Source organism: Pseudoliparis swirei, chromosome 8 (genome assembly GCF_029220125.1).
Source record: "Pseudoliparis swirei isolate HS2019 ecotype Mariana Trench chromosome 8, NWPU_hadal_v1, whole genome shotgun sequence".
Lineage (NCBI taxonomy): Eukaryota > Metazoa > Chordata > Actinopteri > Perciformes > Liparidae > Pseudoliparis > Pseudoliparis swirei.
Window position 1 is genome coordinate 13,953,917 of NC_079395.1, and position 25,147 is coordinate 13,979,063.

The 25,147-nt window shown below is 43.9% G+C and overlaps 1 protein-coding gene and 1 long non-coding RNA gene across 2 annotated transcripts; one reads left to right on the plus strand and one right to left on the minus strand.

Annotated features, from left to right (window-relative positions):
• Positions 1-622: 622 nt before the first annotated feature.
• Positions 623-2,917, minus strand: LOC130198593 (uncharacterized). Its single transcript, XR_008832646.1, has 2 exons — positions 2,549-2,917; positions 623-2,153 (listed from the first exon to the last, which is right to left on the minus strand). It is a non-coding gene; the product is annotated as an uncharacterized LOC130198593 (long non-coding RNA).
• A 3,808-nt stretch (positions 2,918-6,725) lies between these two features.
• Positions 6,726-25,144, plus strand: vwa5b2 (von Willebrand factor A domain containing 5B2). The gene is given in 23 exon segments (XM_056421587.1): positions 6,726-6,986; positions 7,642-7,857; positions 9,962-10,187; positions 10,315-10,472; positions 10,606-10,737; positions 13,802-13,926; positions 14,038-14,214; positions 14,325-14,435; positions 15,070-15,272; positions 16,298-16,412; positions 16,560-16,745; positions 16,827-16,971; positions 16,974-17,042; positions 17,134-17,456; positions 17,909-18,104; positions 18,189-18,256; positions 18,298-18,550; positions 18,646-18,774; positions 19,283-19,411; positions 19,489-19,539; positions 23,010-23,121; positions 23,310-23,433; positions 23,521-25,144. Coding segments are annotated over 23 exon segments (4,263 nt in total). The 5' UTR covers positions 6,726-6,733; the 3' UTR covers positions 24,283-25,144.
• Positions 25,145-25,147: the final 3 nt, after the last annotated feature.

Sequence of the window (25,147 nt, forward strand, 5' to 3'; positions counted from 1 at the left end):
TAAAGCCTAAGTTTGGCCAATATGTCCGAACTTGAAATTGACCACGGCGCGAACTTGAACTTGCACATTTGCGCGGACTTGAACTTGACTATTTCACATGAACCTGCACTTGACTATTTCGTGTTCTTATCCGGGGACCATTTGATTAGATTATGGGATAGATTGGGTTAAAGGTCAAGGTCATGAAAAGGTCAACATCTTCTTTTTACCATAGCGCGGTCAATTTTTATCCAATTGTCATGCAACTAATGCTAAAATGTTCATAATTCAATGCCAAATCTTGTGCATTGAAAAAAGGTATGCGCTCTACCGAGTGCCCGTTCTAGTTTTAATGTTGTGGTGGAGCTCATATATAGCAACCACAACAACAAACTCACCCTCGAAAACAAAAGGTAAGGACCAGTGAAATGACATTTGTGGACACCAATACAATCCATTATATGGTTTGTTTGTTTTGGGAACGGGACATATTTTGGCATACTATACTATGACCTTTATTTTGACATACTATTTAGACATATTTTGGCATACTATACTGACTTATATTTTTGACATATTTTGGCTTACTATACTATGACTTTTATTTTGACACATTTTGGCATACTATACAAAAGGAAACGGCTTCTTTGCCAAACAAGATCCATGTCAGTCTTTAATGAGACAACCGAAATCATTCAGGACAAAGACGCTGGATGGACAGATGAGGCACACGGTTTTCATACAAACGAACAGAATCTGAAAATAAATAACGACGGGCGGTTGTCAAAGTGGCTTCAGGGAAAAAGGAAGTCCTCAGTCATTGCACAGTTGAAAACAAACCATCACCTAGAAATACATTTGTTGTTGACTTTCCACAACATGAAACAAGAGGAGTGGTCCGGGTCCACAACAGATCGTATTGCTCGAACTTGAACCTGTTCATATCATTTGGACTTGAACTTGACCACAATGCCCGAACTTCAGCGTGACCATACTGACTTGACCATACTGTTCGAACTTGAACGTGTCTATATTGCCCGATCTTGAACTTGACCATATTGCTCGCATTTGAACTTGACCATACTGCCCGAACTTGACCATATTGTTCGAACTTGAACTTGACCATATTGCATATGGCCGGTTAACATTTCCACAACATAAAACAAGAGGAGTGGTCCGGGCCCACAACAGATCGTCAACACCTCCATCCAAAAGAGGCAGCTTGGGGGGCCGGGGCCAGCACGTTTGTTCAGTTCTGCTAAAGCATACTTCGTATGACAGAAACAGAGCGGCGGTGTTTTTACAAAAACAAAAGAAAACAGAAATAAAAAGTTATTTTAGTGTACAATGTGCAAAGTAAAACAAAATGTCTGCAAAAGGGAAAAATAGTGCCAGTAAAACGAGCCGTCAATAAAACTCTTCAGTGCAAAGTTCACTCCTGGCATGTAAATGTTTCTGTTTTGAAGAGTTTACGAAGAAACTGATCAACTACAAAAAAAATTTTTAAATACACATACAATCTGGGGAAGGTAACAGTGACAGAAATACAAATATCTCACGAAACACACAAATCATTGCCACATGCTTCAACGGGACTGGTCAGTTTTCCATGTAAACCGAGCGCGACAAATATCATGCATACTACAACTGAAGTGTGAGAATATACAGCATACTATATAGCAGTGGTTCTCAACCTTTTTTCAGTGATGTACCGTCTGTGAAATACTTTTTTCAGCCAAGTACCCCCTAACCAGCGCAAATAATCTTTGGTAAAAAAAAAAGTCGTAATACACAGCACTGTGCCATCAGTGTCGGATTTATTAAACTGTCAACAATGAACATTGCATTAAACTGAATGCTTAAGCATTCAGTTTAATGCTTTAGCATTCAGTTTAATGAGAAACTTGTGCTTGTGCTTCACTGAGGATCTTTGTCAGTCTTGGTGGCAGGGAGGCCACTGCTGTGATTAAGCTCTTCTCCAGGCACTTTGTCAGATGCAGAAACAGTGCCAAGAGAAGTAGCTGCTCTTAAGGTGTCCTACTGCACGTCTGCCGTGTAACGGGTACAGAGGTGGAGATGGTAAGGCCGAGTCGGTGTGTGTCAGGCAGGAGCTGTGGACGAAGAGAAAGTCCTCCTTCTGCATCATGAGGGGCAACGGCAGCATTGGACGATGGCTTTTTGTGGCAGGCGATATAGGATGGACAGAAGCAAAAGATGTCATGTGTACAGAAGGAATCATTACAGAGTTACATAAACACATGATTGATTGTTGTTGAAGGGAAACTGTATGTTTACAGATTGTAAAACCCTCTGAGGCAAATTTGTTATGTTGGGCTATACAAAATAAACTGAATTGAATTGAAACTGATGAGAGAGAGAGAGAGAGAGAGACACACACACAGAGAGAGAGAGAGAGAGAGAGAGAGAGAGAGAGACAGAGAGAGAGAGAGAGAGACACACACACAGAGAGAGAGAGAGCGAGAGAGAGCGAGAGAGACGGAGAGAGAGAGAGACGGAGAGCAGTATCAGTTATCAGAAAAAAACTCCTCCCGTTGTGTCACTGGGAAACCTGCAAGCAGATGTGATGGAGTGATGCAGACGCTGGACACAGAGGCAGACGATCAGGCACTGAACAGTAAGTGTTGCTCTGTGATTATTTAGCCGTTCATCTGGAGCATCAGAGGACTGCAGTGCTGCCCACAGCTAACTCCTGGCCAGCTGTGACACTGCAGACACCCAGACTGAATAATTAAACCTCAGCATTGCTAAATGGTTACTTTGTAAGGTGTTGGTTTACTTTGAATGTTTTACTTTTCTAGATAACATCTGCTGTGGTTACTTTGCCATTTTTCCAAAAATTATTCCTGAATGTTGTTTAAAATTATTTTCTTTATAAATATCAGCATTTGAATTTCTGACTGAACTTTATGAGGTTAGTATATGTGCATGTGTACTGTTGACATCATTGCTCCTGTACCATGTGTTGACATACTGTAAGTAAGATCACACACACAACCAACTAATGATGTTTTAAAAGTAATTATCTGCTTTTTTGTCTCAATGATAAAGCTGAACACTTTGTTTGGCTTATTCATCAGCTTTGCCAAAGCTGTAAATCTCAGCAGTGAAAGGGGGGGGGGGGGGGCAGCAGCTTGCTCTTCTTTAACAAACCAGGCATTTATTATTTGCCTGTTATGAGCTGAGAGCACAGGAGCCAGATGGGTGCTGTTGATCTTGTTAGAAAGGTAGATGCAAAAAAAGCCATTACCTTGACCACAGCAAACACACACACACACACACTTACACACACACAAATGCACATACACACAATTTTGTGCAGTCTGCCATTCGTTAAGCTGCAATCTGCACACTGGTCTTTGCACCTGCTTCACTCAAAGTTATTAAGTGTTCAGTCTTGAAGAATTATTGTGTGCATCTTGAGTTATATAAATGGAAACTCCAAAGCAAATTGGTGTTTTGTTTTTTTACCAAATTCTCATTAAAAATCAGAAGAGCATCGTCAATAATTTCTTACTTTCTCGGTTCTTGCAGTTAACTACAGTGCAGTTAACCCTTGTGTCGCCTTCGGGTCAATATGACCCGATTCAATGTTTAACCCTCCTGTTACCTTTATATTTACTAACATATTTTACCCTTGAGGTCAATATGACCCCAGCTATTAAAATCTCCAGAAAATTATTAGAATTAATATTGTTTTCCAAGTTTAAGTGTGAGGTACTTTATGTTTGTTTGTTGACTCCCGGACGAACACCGACATTAAACATTGAATCGGGTCAAATTGACCCGAAGGCGACAGGAGGGTTAAATATTGAATCGGGTCAAAATGACCCGAAGGCAACACAAGAGTTAAGTAAGAGTTGGTCAGTAGTCACCAGTTCACTTTGCATATAGGTTGGCCTGCACAGTTAATGATTAACCACGCCTCTTACACTCAAACTGTCACGGTTGGTTGCTAAGAGCCTGAGGAGAGGAGATAGCTTGGTCACATATGTCCAATAGCTGATGTGTACATACATTATAGATACCTGGCAGGCATATATATATATATATATATATATATATACAGAAAACATAAAAAAATGGGAAACCAATGGACATTTTAATTAATGCAACAAATACCAGGTCTGATTTACAAAGATTGCCTTGTGAATGGAAAATGAGAGAAATACAATCTCATGAAACACACAAATCATTGCCACATGCTTCTAGCCAGGACTGGTCAGTTTCCATATGAAGCCGAGTGACAAATATCATGCATACTACAACTGAAGTGTGAGAATATACAGCATGCTATATAGTGGTTCTCAACCTTTTTTAAGTGATGTGCAGTACAATACTTTTTTCAGCCAAGTACCCCTAACCGAGCGCAAATAATCTTTGGTAAAAAAAGTCGTAATACAGCACTGTGCCATCAGTGTCGGATTTATTAAACTGTCAACAATAGTTGCATTAAACTGAATGCTTAAGCATTCAGTTTAATGCTAACGATATTTAATGAGAAACGTGCTTGTACTTCACTGAGATCTTTGTCAGTCTTGGTAGCGGGAGGCCACTGCTGTGATTAAGCTCTTCTCAGGCACTTTGTCAGATGCAGAAACGGTGCCAGGGGCGGCACTCTTAAGGTAATCCTGCGTCTGCCGTGCTTGGGCCACAGAGTGGGAGATGGTAAGGCCGAGTCGGTGTGTGTCAGGCAGGAGCTGTGGGCAGAAGAGAAAGTCACTCCTTCTGCATCATGAGGGCAAGCAGCAGCATTGGATGATGGCTTTTGTGACGAAGCGATATACAGAAGCAAAGATGTCATGTGTACAGAAGGAATCATTACAGAGTTATAAACACGCAGTTGATTGTTGTTAGGAGGAAACTGTATGTTTACAGATTGTAAAACCCTCTGAGGAACCAAATTTATTTATGTTCGGGCTGCAAAATAAAACTGAATTGAATTGAAACTGATGAGAGAGAGAGAGAGACACACACACAGAGAGAGAGAGAGAGAGAGATACAGAGAGAGAGACACACACAGAGAGAGAGAGAGAGAGAGAGAGAGACACACACACAGAGAGAGAGGCGAGAGAGGCGGGAGGGCAGGAGAGAGAGACGGAGAGCAGTATCGGTTATCAGAAAAACCATCCCGTTGTGTCACTGGGAAACCTGCAAGCAGATGTGGTGGTGATACGGGCGCTGGACACAGAGGCAGGCGATCAGGCACTGAACGGTAAGTGTTGCTCTGTGATTATTTAGCCGTTCATGGAACATCAGAGGACTCTTGATGCCACTTACAACTAACTCCTGACCAGCTACTGACACTGCAGACACCAGACTGAATAATTATTCTCAGCATTGCTAAATGGTTACTTTGTAAGGTGTTGGTTTACTTTGAATGTTTACTTTCTAGATAACATCTGCTGTGGTTACTTTGCCATTTTCAAAATTATTCCTGAATGTTGTTTTAAAATTATTTTCTTTTATAAATATCAGCATTTGAATTTCGACTGAACTTTATGAGGGTTAGTATGTGTACATGTGTGCTGCTGACATCATTACTCCTGTACCATGTGTTGACATACTGTAAGTAAGATCCCGCACACACAACCAATAATAATGATGTTTTAAAAGTAATTATCTGCTTTTTGTCTCCAATGATAAAATGGGGCCTTTGTTTGGCTTATTCATAGCTTTATGGCTGTAAATCTCAACACAGTGAAAGGGGGAGGGGGGAGGGGGGCAGCAGCTTATGCTAACAACAAAACTGACGTTTATTGTATTTGCCTGTTGGGCCCTGAAACACAGGAGCCAGATGAGTGCTGTTGATCTTATTAGAAAAGAGTAGATGCAAGCCATTACATGACACAGCAAACACACACACACACTTACACACAAATGCACATACACAGTGCATTTTGATCTGCCATTCGTTAAGCACAATCTGCACACTGGTCTTTGCACCTGCTTCACTCAAAGTTATTAAGTGTTCAGTCTTGAAGAATTATTGTGTGCATCTTGAGTTATATAAATACGAAACTCCCAAAGCAAATTGAGTGTGTTTTGTTGTTTTTTACCAAATTCTCGACAAAAATCAGAAGAGCATCGTCAATAATTTCTTACTTTCTTAGAGTTTCTTGCAGTTAACTGATTAACCCTTGTGTATATGATTAATGACCGATTCAATGTTAACCCTCTATATTTTTCTTCTAACATATTTTACCCTTGAGTCAATACTTATTTGCTATTAAAGTCTCAAGAAAATTATTAGAATTAATATTGTTTTCCAAGTTTAAGTGTAGGTACTTTATGTTTGTTTGTTGACTCGAAGAACACGACATTAGAAGCATTGAATCGGTCAAAATTGACCCGAAGGCAAGACAGGAGTGGTTAAATATTGAATCGGGTCGGAAATACCCGAAGGCAACACAAGAGATTAAGTAAGAGTTGGTCCAGTAGTCACCAGTTCACTTTGCATATAGGTTGGCTTTGCACAGTTAATGATTAACCACGCCTCTTACACTCAAAACTGTCAGGTTGGTTGCTAAGAGCCTGAGGAAGGAGATATAGCTGGTCAAGAGCATATGTCCAATAGCTGATCGTACTACATACATTATAGATACCTGGCAGGCATATATATATATATATATATATATATATACAGAAAACATAAAAAAATGGGAAACCAATGGACATTTTAATTAATGCAACAAATACCAGGTCTGATTTACAAAGATTGCCTTGTGAATGGAAAATGAGAGAATTTAAATGTACACTCACATCTTCCTCCTCCTGCCTGCTCAGACCATTTCACTTCCCTGTGTTCTCATGCAGCGGCGGATTAGAGGCTCGTTGCTGCCCTGGAAAGATGGTGGGACTGAGAAACTGCTCTACATGGGAACCATTGCTCCTCAAGGCCTCCTGCATCAAGTCCTGTGCCAACGGCTGCTCCCTGGGCATCACTGCACACCTAACCTATGCTAATGCTGACACAGAGTCTGTAGAAGGTGCACGATTCACTCTGAGCACATACTATTCATAGCAACTGTATTTTAAATGGAACTGTATTTCTATTTGACTCCATAAATCATCACATCCGAAAAAAGAAAAGAAGCACATGAGATGGGTTTGAGTTAGTCAAGCTTCAGAAGTCAAAGAATACAACAATATCTCAAGCGGCCATCTCAATATTATCTGATATGCTGCCATTTTTGTCATCAAAGGGCAAATGAAAATGGCCTCAAAAGTTTCAAAGTCTGGTTTTAGTACAACACGTGGTGAGACAACGGCAATTAATGTGAGCTAAGCAGTTGTGGCTTTATTGGGGAGTACAGGATGTTGATGGTGTGAGATAACAAAATGCTTTCTTGCAACAGTAGAGGGATACGGATTGATCCTTGAGGAACACCACACATAACATCTACAACAAGAAAGGTTGCATTAGAGAAGTAAAAACACGTTTTACATCAAGAGCAAATCACTTTAAGTCGATAGGACCAACATTGGTCAGTCACCAAACTGTTAACAGTAAGAAACAGTCTATCTTTATCATACCCGCTCAAGATGTATTGTATTTAAATGTTAGGTAGTTTGATTGCTTTCTGAATCAATGCATAAGTCTGAAATGATTGTTTTGTGTGTCAAACCTTTCCGGTCATCTAGGAGTCTTTGTGTACCCTCTGGGGGAGAAGGAGGTTGTGGTCGGCTTCGAGGCTGTGATTGCGGGCCGCTTGGTGGGGGTCCAGATACAGAGCCGAGGGAAGCTGAAGGACTGTGGTTTGGATTGCTGCCCTGGATCTGTTCTTGAAGGCAACTGTGGGAATGGCCGGGAGTGGGGCTGCTGTGGGAGCTCCAGCCTCGACATGCAATGCACCAATGGTGAGGATGGGAGAAGACTCGCTGTATTTCCCTTGTCTAATCTAATGGGGACCATTGTCCACTGCTGTAATGATCTGGTGTCTGCTGAGGACAAATATAGACGCAGTCAGTTCCTTCTCGGTCCTGTTTTAGCCGCTCCTAGAATAGAAAGGACAGTGGAGGGAGGCACATAGATCTGGCTGCCTGCCTAATGCTGATAGGGCGTTCACTTCGTACAAGCATATTTTAAATTGAAGTGGGTAGTATTTTATTGGAAACGGTGATATCATGTTCACAGAATATAATCTCCAATTCAAGGAATCCTTTTGTTATCTTACATTATTTTCATTTGATTTATTTGTTTGTTATTTTATTGAAGAGTTAAGTGTTCTTTACCTTCGCATTGAAAATGCCGGAAGGTTATGTTTTGATCGCCGTGTATTTATTTATTTATTTATTTGTATGCGTGTTATTCCTAGCAAATCTCAAAAGTATTGAGGCTTGAATCGTATGAAATTTGGTGGGATGATTGTTTATTATCCGGGGACCAGTTGATTAGATTTTCCAGGATCAGTGGTCGGGTCAAAGGTCAGAACAGGTCAAACGCCAGAACTCAAAAAGCATTTAACCGAATCGATGGAAATTTGTGATGATTGTTTATTATCCGGGGACCAGTTACTGGGATTTTGGGACTGATCGGGTCAAAGGTCAAAGGTCATGAACAGGTCAAAACCTTTCGCAGAACTCAAAAGCATTTAACAAAGATGTGAAATTTGGTTTGGGATGATTGTTTATTATCCGAGGACCAGTTGATTAGATTTTGGGATCGATCAGGGTCCAAAGGTCAAAGTCTTGAACTTGGGGTCAAATGCGCGGAGACTCAAAAGTATTAGAACCGAATCGCATGCAAATTTGGTGGGATGATTGTTTATTAATCAGGGGACCAGTTGATTAGATTTTGGGATGGATCGGGTCAAAGGTCAAAGGTCATGAATAGACAAAATCTTTCGCAGAACTCAAAAGTATTGGAACCCGAATCACGAAATTTGGTGGGATACTGTCATTATCCGTGAATTGATTAGATTTGGATCGATCGGCCAAGGTCAAATTCGCTGAACAGGTCAAAATCTTTCTGCAGAACTCAAAAGAAGTATTGAACCGAATAGCATGATTGGTGGGATGATTGTTTATTATCAGGGACAGTTGGTTGAATTTTGGGATCGGTAGGGTCAAGGTCATGAACAGGTCAAAATCTTTCATGAGAGACTCAAAAGTATTGAACAGAATCGCATGAAATTTGGTGGGATGATTGACATTATCCGGGGATCAGTTGATTAGATTTTAGGATGATGGGTCAAGGTCGCAGGTAGGTCAAAATCACCCATAGAACTCAAAGTAATGGAACAGATCGCATGAAATTTGTGGATGATTGTTTATTATCCGACTAGTTGATTAGATGGGAATTGATCGTCAAAGGTCATGAACAGGTCAAATCTTCGCAGAACTCAAAAGTATTAACTTAATCGCATGAAATCGGTGGGATGATTGTTTATTATCAAGGGACCAGTTGACTAGATTTTGGGATCGATCGGGGTCAAAGGTCAAGGTCAAAGGTCATGAACAGGTCAAAAGAATTTTCTTGAATCGCATGAAATTTTGGGTGGGATGATTGGTTATTATCCGGGGACCATTTATTGATTAGATTTTGGGATCAATCGGGTCAAAGGTCATCAAGGTCATGGAAAGGTCAAACTATTTTTTTACCATAGCACGGCTTGATACTGTTTTGTCCAATTGGCAGTGCAACTAATGCCAAAATGTTCATAATTCAATGCCCAATCTTGTGATATGCGAAGGTATGCGCTCTACCGAGTGCCCATTCTAGTTTGTTATGTTTTATTATGATATATTTTGTTGATGTGTTTGCCATAAGTACATGATTTTGAGATCTTTGGAGAGAGCTCTGCAGTGTCAAAAAAAGGCTCGAAAAAACAATGACAACCGGAGGCTACTTTCAATTTGGGTCTTTTTTTGATCAAATAAAAACAGATGAGATTCAGGCCCACCTCAGACCACTGTGTCTGTTTGAACTGTTGTATGAGTAACGACTGTGTTTCTGCTTTAGGACATCTCATCCTGGACGAAGACCTTGAAAGAACCACCTTCATCGTGGGCACAGGCGTCATTGGCCCCATGGATATAGTGTCGGTTATCATACGTACCACACTAGAACTCTCCACGTTAGAAAATGGAGCAATCAGCATTGTCTACCCCACATTGCTGACGCCAATCGTCACTGGCCAGATGACTCCAAGCAAGAGTGAAAATGGGAGGAAATTTGAAGAAACTGGGTATTTATGTGAAAGAAACGACTCTGGCAACACAGTTTTACTGAACATTGTCCTTTTTCAATAAATTAAATGTAACTGAACACTGTATTTGGTTTTCTAAAATACTTTACATGTCTCTCCACCTCAGATCAACCAGCTGTTTTGGTGCCACCTCAGCAAAACAAGACCGGGCCCTGGGCTCTAAACAGCAGTGTGCCTATGCCATCTTCACCAGTCCAGCTGCTAACCTGGCACCTTATGAACTAAACTTCCAGCTACTGGTCAGAGGGGCCTGCCTACTGGCCGGTATGGTTGACTTAGTCACTGTGTAGAAGTAGAACAACCACACTCAAACATCTATGTAATATACATGACTAGTGCTTGTACATCTTACAAAAGATCAACCTATATGATTCACTTTTCTTCTTCTGGTGTATAGGCCTGGAGAGCCCCACTCACGCTCTGAGGGCAGATGCAGACCCCAGTGCCCAAAGTGCCTCTGCAACCTACATCACCTTGGCACAGGAGCATCCATTTGACCGACACATAGAGATCATTCTGCACCTCAGTGGTGAGTAGTCACATTACTGTACATACTTTTTTGTTGTTGTCAGTTTCCCCAATATATGAATGTGACTTTAATTAACAAACCTCCTCTCCAGGAACCTCACAGTTCCTTTGGTCATCATAGAGCGAGGCCGGCTTTCATTCAGCCAATATGAAGAGCAGATGTACTCCGTCTAGATTTCGTCGGTGCATCAAGCAAGATTCGCAACCCGGAGAGAAAGGTTGGTGATTATGCTGCTTCATGTGCCAGTAGTAATCTACAAGCTGCTGCCATGCGTGTCCTCTGACGGTGTTAAGCTGCATACAAACATGCCTGATGTTCCACTTGGCCAGCGCAGCTGGAGTTTGTGAGGAAGCGATACCAGCAAGGACATTCTGAGCAGCCCCGTCTTGATGCTCAACTTCTGTCCCGACTTGCTGGGCGTGAACCTGGAGCTGCTGGCAGCCACCCAGGGAGCTGCTGGTGTTCCCGGCTGACCGCATGGCGGCAGCATGAGCGGCACCAGCATCCACCATGTAAAGGTGAGCTGCAGGCCGGATGGCAGCGGGCCGGGACCAGAGTTCAGTCTTAAGATTTAGAGACGCATGTTGATCTGGCTCCATCCTCTCAAGGCCCCTTCATGGTTCCGCCCAGAGACGCCATGGTGGTGGCGTTGAAGAGCCTCCTCCCCGGCACGGTGCTCAACCTCGTGGGCTTTGGGCACCACCATCAAGCCTCTGTTCACCTCCAGCAAGCTCTGCACTGACGTTAGTTTTTATGCAATCACGTTGATGGGATACTTATCTGAATCTTGTCTTCATTTGTAGGATTTTTCAGTGAAACAGTACCGTAAGTATTGCTTTTTCCATATTCATTATGTTCAGTGAAAGACAATACATACGCAGTTGGATCATGTTTATGAGAAGCAGATGTGTTTGGAATCAAGCGTTGAACTCTCTGTTCTATTTGGTCAGAAGTTTCTAATCAGGCAATATATGTCAGCAGTTCCTTGTGTTGCCGTAGTAGCAGCGTATCGGGTTTCTTCCAGACCAGGGCTGCAAAGGACAAATTGATCGTTTCACATATTACTGAGGCATATGGTGACCTTTCATGCATTTTCACTCCAGGCATGAGATGTCCTTCCATCTCCTCTCCTGTCAGCAGGCCTGTTTGTCCCAAGTAGGATTCAAGGATATTTTAAGGCAGGTGCTAATGCATGTATGTTTGCTCTCTGATTATTAGAGATTTGCCAATTCAATTCTTTTGCCACCCACATAGGCTTAATTGGGGAATTTTGACAACCTAGGTGATGTTTGGCATTGCAGGCAGCCGTCCAGCAGTTAAGACAGATGTTGTGGGTTGAGGCTTGCTCTTTCCAATTCCTTCACGTAAGATCTGAGGGTGTCTTTGGTTTCTTTTTCTCCGCCTCAGGTCACTCTGATGCAGGCATTAGAGTACATCCAGAGGATGAGAGCCCGACATGCGAGGCACCAACCTGTTGGGGGCGCTATCCTGGGTGTACCAGCAGCCAATGCGGCGCTACCTTATCCTCGCCAGGTCTTCATTATCACTGATGGATCCATCAACAGTATTGCCTAAAGTGCTGGAGCTGGTTCGAAGAAACACATGCGCATGGCAGGTAAAACTTATCTGCAGTTAGATATTTGACCCAGGTGGATATCCAACCTGAGGCAAAAACACACACAAAATGTACATTAAAAGTTCGAACAACTGGTAAACAAAGATTTATTCTACGGCTGGCTTGCATGATAGTTCTTCAAATCACTGTGGGTGACAAGGAAGGAGAGAGAGGGATGGAGGGCAGTGAGTGCAGGCAGAATGAGGTGATGAATATGAAAGAGACATCATCTGGGGAAGGAAGCAAGAGGAAGAGACCAGCAAAAGTGATCTTGAAGAACTGAGACCAAAGCACTGTGAAATAAATAAATAAATGACTGAGGCATGTCTCTGCCCCTGCCCAGTAATCCCGTTAAGTGCTCTCCTCTGCAGTGAGAGTTGATGCCCCTCTGTGGTTTCCCCACTGGCCCTTCAGCAATGCACAATAACTCCATTTGCCTCTCATTAGTATTCCCCTGGTAGGCTGGTCTTTCTACTGTATTTTGCATGTCTTGTAAAATCTTTGTATATTTTCAATCCATCTCATTTCAATGAATGCGTTAAATGTCAGTCTAACTGTAGTCATAAAAAGGCCTTGCATTAAAATAATTATATTTTGTCTTCTTATAGCAGTATCTGACCAACCAGACAGACTTGCTCTTTAGAGACAGAACACGGAAGATCTCAACCTTTTCAATTATTCTGTCCCTTCTCTTTTCAAACTCTCAGTCCATCAAATGGCTACAAAATAACAATTATTTGTGTTTAATGACTCCAAATGTTCTCTCTTATTAGCCATACGTATGCTATTAGGGTTTTCTAAATAGATACCGTAAAAGTCTGAGTTGCTGCAAAAGGCTCGTCATTAGTGTGTCTATACTTAGGAAGCAGGACAAACACTTTGTACATATAGTGCAGGCGGTGCATCAAAGACCATGATGAAAGTAAAAGATCTCTCCACATAATAACTGTGATATCATAATTACATGTTCTGAATTGATGTGTGGTATAAATGTCGTCTGTATCCCTTCTGCAGATGCTTTGGCCTGGGCCTTCCAGTCCTCGAGCCTGCAGGGAGACTCTTGCGAGGCGTTGCCAAACGACAGGAGGACTACAGAGTTCTTGGATGAGGAGGAGACTGGCCCAAGGTCAGCAGCACTGCAACACTGCCACTTATTGGAAAACATATGAATTGCAGAATAGCATGAGCTTACTTTTTGTTCTGGCTGCTATTCAGTTTGTAATACATTATCAAGTCTTCAATTTGAAATAATGTGATCAATCTGTCCCCTCAGTGCCCAAAGTGCCTCTGCAACCTACATCACCTTGGCACAGGAGCATCCATTTGACCGACACATAGAGATCATTCTGCACCTCAGTGGTGAGTAGTACGTACTGTACATACTTTTTTGTTGTTGTCAGTTTCCCCCAATATATGAATGTGACTTTAATTAACAAACCTCCTCTCCAGAACCTCACAGCCCTTTGGTCATCATAGAGCGAGGCCGGCTTTCATTCAGCCAGTATGAAGAGCAGATGTACTCCCGTCTGGATTTCATTCGGTGCACTCGCAAAGATTCGCAACCTGAGAGAAAGGTTGGTGATTATGCTGCTTCATGTGCCAGTGTAATCTCACAAGTGTGCCCATGCGTGTCCTCTGACGGTGTTGCTGCATACAAACATGCTGATGTTCCACTTGGCCCGCAGCTGGAGTTTGTGAGGAAGCGATACCACAAGGACATTCTGAGCAGCCCCGTCTTGATGCTCAACTTCTGTCCCGACTTGCTGCGTGAACCTCTGGAGCTGCACAAAGCCACCAGGGAGCTGGTGTTCCTTGTTGACCGCAGCGGCAGCATGAGCGGCACCAGCATCCACCATGTAAAGGTGAGCTGCAGGCCGGATGGCAGCGGGCCACTGGACCAGAGTTCAGTCTTAAGATTTAGAGACGCATGTTGATCTGGCTCCATCCTCTCTGCCCCTTCATGGTTCCGCAGGACGCCATGGTGGTGGCGTTGAAGAGCCTCCCTCCCGGCACGGTGCTCAACCTCGTGGGCTTTGGCACCACCATCAAGCCTCTGTTCACCTCCAGCAAGCTCTGCACTGACGTTAGTTTTATGCAATCACGTTGATGGGATACTTATCTGAATCTGTCTTGTTTGTAGGATTTTCAGTGAAACAAATCGTGTTATTGCTTTTTCCATATTCATTATGTTCAGTGAAAGACAATACATGCAGCAGTTGGATCATGTTTATGGAGAGCAGATGTGTTTGGACCGCGTTGAACTCTCTGTTCTATTTGGTCAAGTTTCTAATCAGGCAATATGTCAGTTCCTTGTGTTGCCGTAGTAGCAGCGTATCGGGTTTCTTCCAGACCAGGGGCTGCAAGGACAAACAGTCGTTTCACATATTACTGAGCATATGGTGACCTTTCATGCATTTTCACTCAGGCATGAGATGTCCTTCCATCTCCTCTCCTGTCAGGCCTGTTTGTCCCAAGTGGGATTCAAGGATATTTTAAGGCAGGTGCTAATGCATGTATGTTTGCTCTCTGATTATTAGAGATTTGCCAATTCAATTCTTTGCCACCCACATAGGCGAATTGGGGAATTTTGACAACCTAGGTGATGTTTGCACAGGCAGCCGTCCAGCAGTTGGACAGATGTTGTGGGTTGAGGCTTGCTCTTTCCACCTTCACGTAAGATCTGAGGGTGTCTTTGGTTTTCTTTTTCTCCGCCTCAGGTCACTCTGATGCAGGCATTAGAGTACATCCAGAGGATGAGAGCCGACATGCGAGGCACCAACCTGTTGGGGGCGCTATCCTGGGTGTACCAGCAGCCAATGCAGCGCTCATATCCTCGCCAGGTCTTCATTATCACTGATGGATCCATCAACAATGTGCCTAAAGTGCTGGAGCTGGTTCGAAGAAACACATGCGCTGGCAGGTAAAACTTATCTGCAGTTAGATATTTGACCCAGGTGGATATCCAACCTGAGGCAAAAACACACACAAAATGTACATTAAGTCGAACAACTGGTAAACAAAGATTTATTCTACGGCTGGCTTGTGATAGTTCTTCAAATCACTGTGGGTGACAAGGAAGGAGAGAGGGATGGAGGGCAGTGAGTGCAGGCAGAATGAGGTGATGAATATGAAAGAGACATCATCTGGGGAAGGAAGAAGAGGAAGAGACCAGCAAAAAGTGATCTTGAAGAACTGAGACCAAAGCACTGTGAAATAAATAAATAAATGACTGAGGCATGTCTCTGCCCTGCCCAGTAATCCCGTTAAGTGCTCTCCTCTGCAGTGAGAGTTACGCCCCTCTGGTTTTCCCCTGGCCCTTCAGCAATGCACAATAACTCCATTTGCCTCTCATTAGTATTCCCCTGGTAGGCTGGTCTTTCTGCACTGTATTTTGCATGTCTTGTAAATCTTTGTATATTTTCAATCCATCTCATTTCAATGAATGCGCATTAAATGTCAGTCTAACTGTATGTAGTCTCAAAAATAGGCCTTGCATTAAAAATAATTGCTATGTTTTGTCTTCTTATAACAGTATCTGACCAACCAGACAGACTTGCTCTTTTTAGAGACAGAACACACGGAAGATCTCAGCCTTTTCAATTATTCTGTCCCCTTCTCTTTTCAAACTCTCAATTAGCCAAATGGCTACCAAAATAACAGTTATTTGTGTTTAATGACTCCAAATGTTCTCTCTTATTAGCCTTCGTATGCTATTAGGGTTTCACAAATAGATACTTACGTAAGTCTGAGTTGCTGCAAAAGGCTCGTCATTGATGTGTCTATATGGGAAACCAAGGACAGAGCACTTTGTACATATAGTGCAGGCGGTGCATCAAAGACCACGTGATGAAAGTAAAAAGATCTTTCTCACATAATAACTGTGATATCATAATTACATGTTCTGAATTGATGTGGTATAAATGTCGTCCTGTATCCCTTCTGCAGATGCTTTGGCCTGGGCCTTGGTCCTCGAGCCTGCAGGAGACTCTTGCAGGGCGTTGCCAAACTGACAGGAGGGACTACAGAGTTCTTGGATGAGGAGGAGAGACTTCAGCCCAAGGTCAGCAGCACTGCAACACTGCCACTTATTGGAAAACATATGAATTGCAGAATAGCATGAGCTTACTTTTTGTTCTGGCTACTATTCAGTTGTAATACATTATCAAGTCTTCAATTTAGAAATAATGTGATCAATCTGTCCCCTCAGTTAATAAAGTCTCTGAAAAAGGCCTTTGAACCTGTGCTGACTGACGTACGGATTGACTGGTATCTGCCAGAAAACATGGAGGCTTTTCTTTCACCCAATGAAATCCCTCCGCTCTACCCTGGGAATCGTCTAATCGGATATTGCACTCTATATGATATGACGAATTTCAAAGCACAAAGGCCTGAGGTACACGTAACTACGTTCTTTGAAAGTACGCCTCTGTGTGTCTGCGTCGACCAGCTGATCTCTAATCTAACTATGTTATAGTCTCAAGGACGGGGCTATCGAGGCGTCCATCGTGGCTCCGCGGGTTCCGTTTTTGGACAGTCGAATGATGAGCTCTCACCTCCCACGGCCTCCGAGTTAATGCCTGTGCTGACATGTGCCGATGGCACCAACCTGGACGAGGCGCTGAGGAGATTTCCCGGGAAATCTCCTCTGAGTTCTCCTGCGCCAAAAACATAGATCCTGGAAGCAGCCCAGGTCAGACACTCATCAGTGGGTATTGCAGTGAACAGTTATAAACCAGGACATGACGCCACTGTGGTTCATGTTGTGCTTTTATCCGCTCTAGGTGCGGAGCGAGACTGCTCCAGTGACGTGAGGAGGAGGATCCAGGAGAGCTCATATGTCCAGGAGCAGTATGTCCTTACTCGCTGCTCCCTCAGTAGTGAGCGGAGTCTACAAACACAGTCCCATTCACACATACACGCCTCCTCCAACTCGGACGCCGCAGGCGGGGTCTTTCTCCCTGAGCCTCACTCCTCCGGTTCAGTGCTGGATACTGGTTCTCTGCCCCAAGGCCTTGAAAAGATGCCCCCTGCAGAGCAGAGGTCATCCCTGTCTCGCTGGGCGGACTCCGCATGGCAGCAAAGCCTCTCAGCAGAACCAGAAAAGGTGCAATAGATTCACCACTGTCATCTTTTTGTCCTGTGAATCTGAGAGTATTTTCTTCTTTTTCTTTGTGACACATTTGAACAATAACACCAGGAAGAAATCTATTGCAGACATGAAATGATATCTATTTATACACCCAACACAGTAAACCAAAATACAATAAAGACACAAGATATGCTTCGAGAGAGGGCTGCGACCTTTAACCTTCTTGCTCGTTTTTGACTGTTATTATCGGGGGTTGTTGAAGAGGGTTCTGGAAAGATTGTATATGCCTAACCGGTGCAGTACTTGAGGTAAAATACACCACAGATGTACTGTAATGTACAACATATCACAAATAGATACAGTACAAGCAGACATATTCTACATTTAGACATATGTGGTTGTAAAGAAAAATTAAATATCAGTCTAAATTACTTTTTGATCCCAGTTGCTTTTCCCTCTTATGCCAGCAGAGTGGGCTTCTGGACGGACCCGAGGAGTCTCGCAGGTGCACTCTACTGCTCAACCATGGTAGCTGGAGTTTCTCGTCCCCCAGGGTGAGGCCAGATGCATCACTTCAGGAGAGCTCTGGGTCTCAAACGCTAGAGTGGAGACTGACGGAAGCCGGAGGTATGCCGCATCACACACTGTCCCTGACTGACTCGAGTAAGCTGGAGTTCTAAGAAAAGTAGGGTTCATATTTTGGCTCCAACGAATGTGTATCTCATTCCTTCTCACTCTGCCCCTCAGATGGACTCCTGTTCCCTGCTTCTCCTTTGGACTGGGACAGCTTCACAGACCCAGAGTACCTGTTCACTGCCACCAGACTGAGGTCCTCCTCCATCAGGTCAATCACAAGGCCATTCACGGCCTGCTGAGCGGAAGACCTGTGTCCTGGGAGGTCACCGTGGACCTGAGGCACCTCTGGACCCCCGAGGGCCAGGAGACGCCAGGAGTTGAGGCATGCGGTGGAGGAGGAGGAGGAGTGGGTGAGGAAGAGGAAGAAGGAAAAGGAGGGGAAACATGGGATGAGATCATTCACCAACTGACCGCTCGCTCAGTTATTAGGGACTTTGAGAAAATGTCCGAGAAGGAGAGCGACTGTGGACACGGTGAGGCTTAACTACTTCAAACGTTCATCTCCCTTCATCTTAAGGTATTTGTTGGTATTTGTTGTATGTACGGTCTACGCATTTCTGTTTCTTAGGTTCAGCAAAGCGATACCGCATGAAGGCTATCCAGACCAGCAGGCATTGTAACATCATCTGCATGTACACGGCCTTCACTGCCACTGATAGCAACACCAACAAGGGCTTGCAGGACATCCAAAACACAGGTGTGACGACCATCCCATTCTTTACTGAAACACAATGAACTCGGTACGAGCAGTTTGAAAGATGTTGGCATTCATTATGCAGTTGAAAGGTGCCTCAGTGTTGCATTATGGCAATTTTAGGATTTAGTGTTTTTTGTATTTGAGGCATAGTCTGGAACTATACATCGAGGATGTAATTTAGCCACCACTCATTTGTTATCGATTTCTCGTGAGTGATCATCTTTGCTCGATGGAGTGCACCTTTAATATTTATTTTTGTGGGGACACGTACATAGTTTCAACCAGCACCACATAAATCATCGCATTAATCGTCTATAATAGTTTGCAATGCCTTTTACAAAATGTTACAAATTATGAGAAAATACAGATTCGAGCTCCTCTCTGTAGAGCACAGAGCAGATCTTATTGGACCTTGTGGATACTATCATTTCAATAACACAATTGAGTCTGCATTTGTGCCCTGTGTGTGTGTGTGCGTGTGTGTGTGTGTGTGTGGGTGTGTGTGTAGGGATCCATTTGGGGAACAGCAGGAGTTCCCAATCAGGGAGTCGCAGGCAGAGGGCGTATTCGGCTGGTTTAGGCAGACGGCGCACCAGCAGAGACAGCGAACAGATGGAGGACACCTGGAACTCTACAGGTAGACACACTGAATGATGCCATCACCCATTGCTGCTATAAAGACTTTAGGTCATCAACGATCTTTGTATCTCTCAGACAGAGATGACACCCCTGCCTCACCCTGTAGCCTTACACCCGGGGACTCGAGTAAGTATTGTCGACTCGATCGGTGAAACAACATTCTAGTGTGAGTGTAGTCTCGAGGTCAGAGGCGTCTGATCAGAAAGCCCATTCATAAAGGTAAGTCTTTACTGAAGGAGAAGGATCTGAACCACTCCCTCCTGACTCTACTTGATTATCCGCAACCCCTGAGGTCTTCAAGAATCAATTTACTCAAATTACAGAAGAAAAGATGTCTGTCTCTATCCCAATGCGAAGGATGTCGATGGATATGTTGAGCTTGCAGCATTGAACAACTTGAATAGCAACATTTCCTCCCAGAATAATGTCCCCATGCCTCTTTTTGTCATAAGAATACACTGTAAAACATTTTTAAAGGGACTATTTTTTCCATAAAAATATCCAGATATGCTGAGTTAGTTATCTCATGTGGAGAGGGAATCTTAATGTCATCACTAACATCCATTTATCACTGTGCTTTGTTATGACCCCATACGGTTTGTGTTATTTCCACCTGCTGCAGGTGCAGCGGCGCATGTGTACTCTGCTACAGCCCCGGCAACAACAGGCGCCTCATGCACTTTCGCTCAGCGATCTATCGAAACAAGTCAATGGAGAGCTTCTTTGGAGCCATGTGAGCCTTTCACTCTCACTTATATAATATAATCGTTAATCTCACATTCACTGTAGGGGCGACTTTATAGCAGTGCTTGTGCTAAATAACTTCGGCGAAGTAAGCCACTTTCTGTTTGGGGTGTGTATTTATTATGTTTACATATGGATATTCAAAAGACTAAAATCCAAACTATTTTGTATATTCCAGATTTCCCACTGGGCCCGACTCAGGTCCTCCATTTCATCAGGAAGCAGGTTCCTCTCAGTCCCACTGTCTGTCTGCAGAAACGAGAAACAACCTGAAGCTGAAGCTCCAGACTACCTGCCGCTGGTGGCGGTGACAGACATCCACATACTCACTTTCACCTACCGTTTGCAAACACCACGTATTAATTTGTGTCTAAATGGTGTCTAATCAGGTGCATCTGCAGCTGGCATCAGGAGCTTTTACTTCTGACAGAGATCTACTCTGACTGTGTCCAGATCCCCCTGGACCCGCCTGAAAGGAGCTTCCCCTACAGCCTGCACGCGCAGTCTCAACCCGCCATTCGCTGCACGTCTCCAAGCGCTCTTCTTTATCCACGTCAGAACAACAAGCCTTCTGGTGCTCCCGAGCCACCATGTCACGTTTTCTCCTTCATGCTCGCCCGCCGACCAACTGCCCTCCCTTTCCACCACCTCCGGATGACCTCTGATGCTGGAACCAAGGCTACTGCCGAAGGCGCCCGGCCGGTTCGCGACCCGTCACCTCACCCACTGGCCTCCCCAGCTCGGGAGGCTCCCTTGGAGCTATCCGTGGGACCCTCTCGGACACAGAGCCGCGGCCAGGCAGATAGTGGCCGTGGATCAGAAAGACAGGCGTATGAAGGATCCTCAATAGAGCCAGCTGACCTGCAAGGGAGCAGCCAGTCGGCTCAAGAGGACATCGAGGGCTCGAGCGCTGGAGCCCGCGGCTGTGGCTCTCTAGCCTGGCTCGAGCACGGTGTGCGGCACGCCCCTCATGGGTGGGGCTGGTGGCAAAGCAGACTTCTGGCTCTGCCTTGGTGGGAAACTGCCGAGGAGTGGACCCGGCCCGGGGCTGAAGAGGCGCTGCCAGACCTTTATTCCTGCTGCTGCGCCACTGGGGCTGAGAACATCAAGTTCAACATGTTGTGTGCGCCCCAACACTATGTGAGACGGTGATCGCTGAGAGCAGGTCCCATCTACTATTAGCATTAGCATTTTAGTAGCACTATTAACTCCACCATAGAAGAGACATCCTGTATTTTATCTGCAGGATGGCTTTAATACCATAACCAGGTGCCAACTTCATTCTCATATTAAATTGCACATGATACTTTGTTTTCAATTCAAGACTTTATACTTGTCAAAGAATACCCTCAAATCACAGACCAAGTGACCTTTTATCTCAAATCTGTATCTTGCTTTGTACAATCACAATATGACCATCTGGATGGGCTTTTGGAGTCTACATGAGTCAGTCACTTTTATGATGTATGTCGCGAGAATATTTGATTATCCAGGATAATTATTTGATGTAAATGATATAATAGAAATAGATATTGGAAAAATACATTTAAAAAACCAAGTAGAATTCAATTTGTTGTAATAATATAACAAAACATACATGAAAAATAAAATAAATCAAGTTTAAATGCATCTTTGTTTAATATAAAATCAATGCGTTTGCCATCTCAGTCAACTGACGAATTTTCACATTAAATGTAGTGATCACGAGCCACTCACAGAAGATTAATCAATTATATGTAGATCAGACCAAAACCCATGATTGTCTACAGCTTAGTTTACACATTGTGTAAAAATTATACAACGCTACTGGAAAACATTGTTGGCCTTGTGGAGAATGTTAACTACTGTGGCAGTGGAAGCATACAGCCTATTCTTCCCCTGATTGCTATTAATTCAAAGCTTTTGGTGCTACGTACAAGTTCTGTAACAGATCATATCTGATCATTTTGTATTATATCAGACTATCAAGAAAAGGACAAATAAATTGTCCTGTTGAAATTAACACTTTCCTCTAAGCACTCTACTGCACTCTTGTATCTAAATATGAAACCTGAGAACCCCTTTTTATTTTCTCTTTTAATATCTTAAACTGCAAGGGACTCCTTCATCTCTCTGCAGACGGCACCAACACATTTACTTCCTTCACTTTAAGTAGTTAACTGAGATGTGAAGCATTAAATGGCTCCTTGAATTCACTTGTAAAACCATCTGTCCCATAGCCTCACTCAAGAGAGGAGGCTGGTGGACTTAAATATGACGTCCGGTCCGATCAGGCTGTGGCTCACTGGCGTTTGTCCTTGACGGGTGTAGGTTCTTGTGTTTCTTCTGGGGCGGACGGCAGCGGCGAAGCCAGCCACAAACAGAGGAGGATGATGAGATGACAGACGTGGAGGGCGGCGGAGCTGCCGTCTGTAGAGGGGTAGGTATTCCATGAAAGCTCGATCAGACCCAGGATAAGAACTCTGAACAAAAGGAGAAAACAACATCGCATTAATATTCATTCATGTGCTACGCTGTAGGGTTTAAAACTAATCAAAGATATAACTTATAGTTTGGTATTTCGGCACATCTCTTACCGGAGCAGGTCGCCCATCTTCTTGACTCCTCCACTCCAGAGCAGGAAAGGCAGCGTGTGGAAGTACCAGACGAGAACTGGTAGTGCAAACGAACGCCTCTTTTGTCATAAGAATACACTGTAAAACATTTTTAAAGGGACTATTTTTTCCATAAAAATATCCCGAATGTTTTTTAGGATTGTCTCATGTGGAGGGGGAATCTTAATACATCACTAACATCCATTTATCACTGTGCTGATGACCCCATACGGTTTGTGTTATTCCACCCTGCTGCAGGTGCAGCGCGCAGTGTGTACTCTGCTACAGCCCCGGCAACAACAGGCGCCTCATGCACTCGCTCACGGCGATCTATCGAGAGCAAGTCAATGGAGAGCTTCTTTGGCGCCAGGTAAGACTTTCACTCTCACTTATATAATATAATTGTTAATCTGGCGTTCACTGTAGCAGCGACTTTATAGCAGTGCTTGTGCTCAAGTAACTTCGGCGAGTAAGCCACTTTCTGTTTGGGGTGTGTGTTATTATGTTTACATATGGATATTCAAAAGACTAAAATCCAAACTATTTTGTATATTCCAGATTTCCACTGGGCCGACTCAGGTCCTCCATTTCATCAGGGAAGCAGGTTCCTCTCAAGTCCCACTGTCTGTCTGCAGAAACTGAGAAACAACCTGAAGCTGAAGCTCCAGACTACCTGCCGCTGGTGAGCGGTGCAGACATCACATGTACTCACTTTCACACACGTTTGCAAACACACGTATTAATTTGTGTCTAAATGGTGTCTAATCAGGTGCATCTGCAGCTGGCATCGGGAGCTTTTCTTCTGACAGAGATCTACTCTGACTGTGTCCAGATCCCCCTGGACCGCCTGAAAAGGGCTTCCCCCTACAGCCTGCACCGCCGCAGTCTCAGCCCGCCATTCCGCTGCACGTCTCCCAGCGCTCCTTCTTTATCCACGTCGAACAAGCCTTCTGGTGCTCCCACGAGCCACCATGTCACGTTTTCTCCCGCTTCATGCTCCCTTGCCAAACCAACTGCCCCTCCTTTCCACCACACTCCGGATGACACTCCCCTGATGCTGGAACCAAGGCTACGCCGAAGACGCCCGTCGGACCGCGACCCCGTCACCTCACCCACTGACCTCCCCAGCTCCGAGGAGGGCTCCTTGGAGCTGTCCGTCGGACCCTCTCGGACACAGAGCCACGGCCAGGCAGATAGTGGCCGTGGATCAGAGACAGACGTATGTGAAGGATCCTCAATAGAGCCAGCTGACCTGCAAGGGAGCAGCCAGTCGGCTCAAGAGGACATCGAGGGCTCGAGCTGGGCCACGGCTGTGGCTCTAGCCTGGCTCGAGCACCGGTGTGCCGGCTACTTCATGGAGTGGGAGCTGGTGGCAGCAAAAGCAGACTTCTGGCTGCGCGGTCAGGAGCTGCCCGAGGGAGTGGACCCGGCGGGGCTGAAGGGAGCTGCCAGACAGCTGTTCCTGCTGCTGCGCCACTGGGACGAGAACATCAAGTTCAACATGTTGTGTTATAACCCCAACACTATGTGAGACGGTGATCGCTGAGGAAACGGAGTCCCATCTACTATTAGCATTAGCATTTAGTAGCACTGATAACTCCTACATAGAAGAGACATCCTGTATTTTATCTGCAGGATCAACTAATACCATAACCAGGTGCCAACTTCATTCTCATATTAAGTTGCACATGATACTTTTTGTTTTCAATTCAAGACTTTATACTTGTCAAAAGAATACCCTCAAATCACAGACCAAGTGGCCTTTTATCCTAAATCTGTATCTTGCTTTATGCAATCACAACAATGCCTTGACCATCTGAATGGGCTTTTTGGAGTCTACATGTCGTCAGTCACTTTGCCAAATGTATAATCGCGAGAATGATGTTGATTATCAGGATAATTATTTGATGTACAAATGATATCTAATGAAATGAATGTTGGAAAAATACATTTAAAAAACCAAGTAGAATTCAATTTGTTGTAATGTGTAACAAAAACATACATGAAAAAATAAAAATAAATCAAGTTTAAGTGGCATCTTTGTTTAATATAAAATGTCATGCGTTTGCCATCTCAGTCAACTGACAGATTTTCACATTAAATGTAGTGATGCGAGCCACTCACAGAAGATTAATCAATTATGTCACAGATCAGACCAAAACCCATGATTGTCTACAGCTTAGTTTTACACATTTGTGTAAAATTATACAACTACTGGAAAATATTGTTGGCCTTGTACTGGAGAATATTGTAACTACTGTGGCAAGTGGAAACGCCGCAGCCTATTGCCTGATTGCTATTAATTCAAAGCTTTTGGTGCTACGTACAAGTTCTGTAACAGATCATATCTGATCATTTTGTATTATATCAGACCATCAAGAAAAGGACAAATAAAT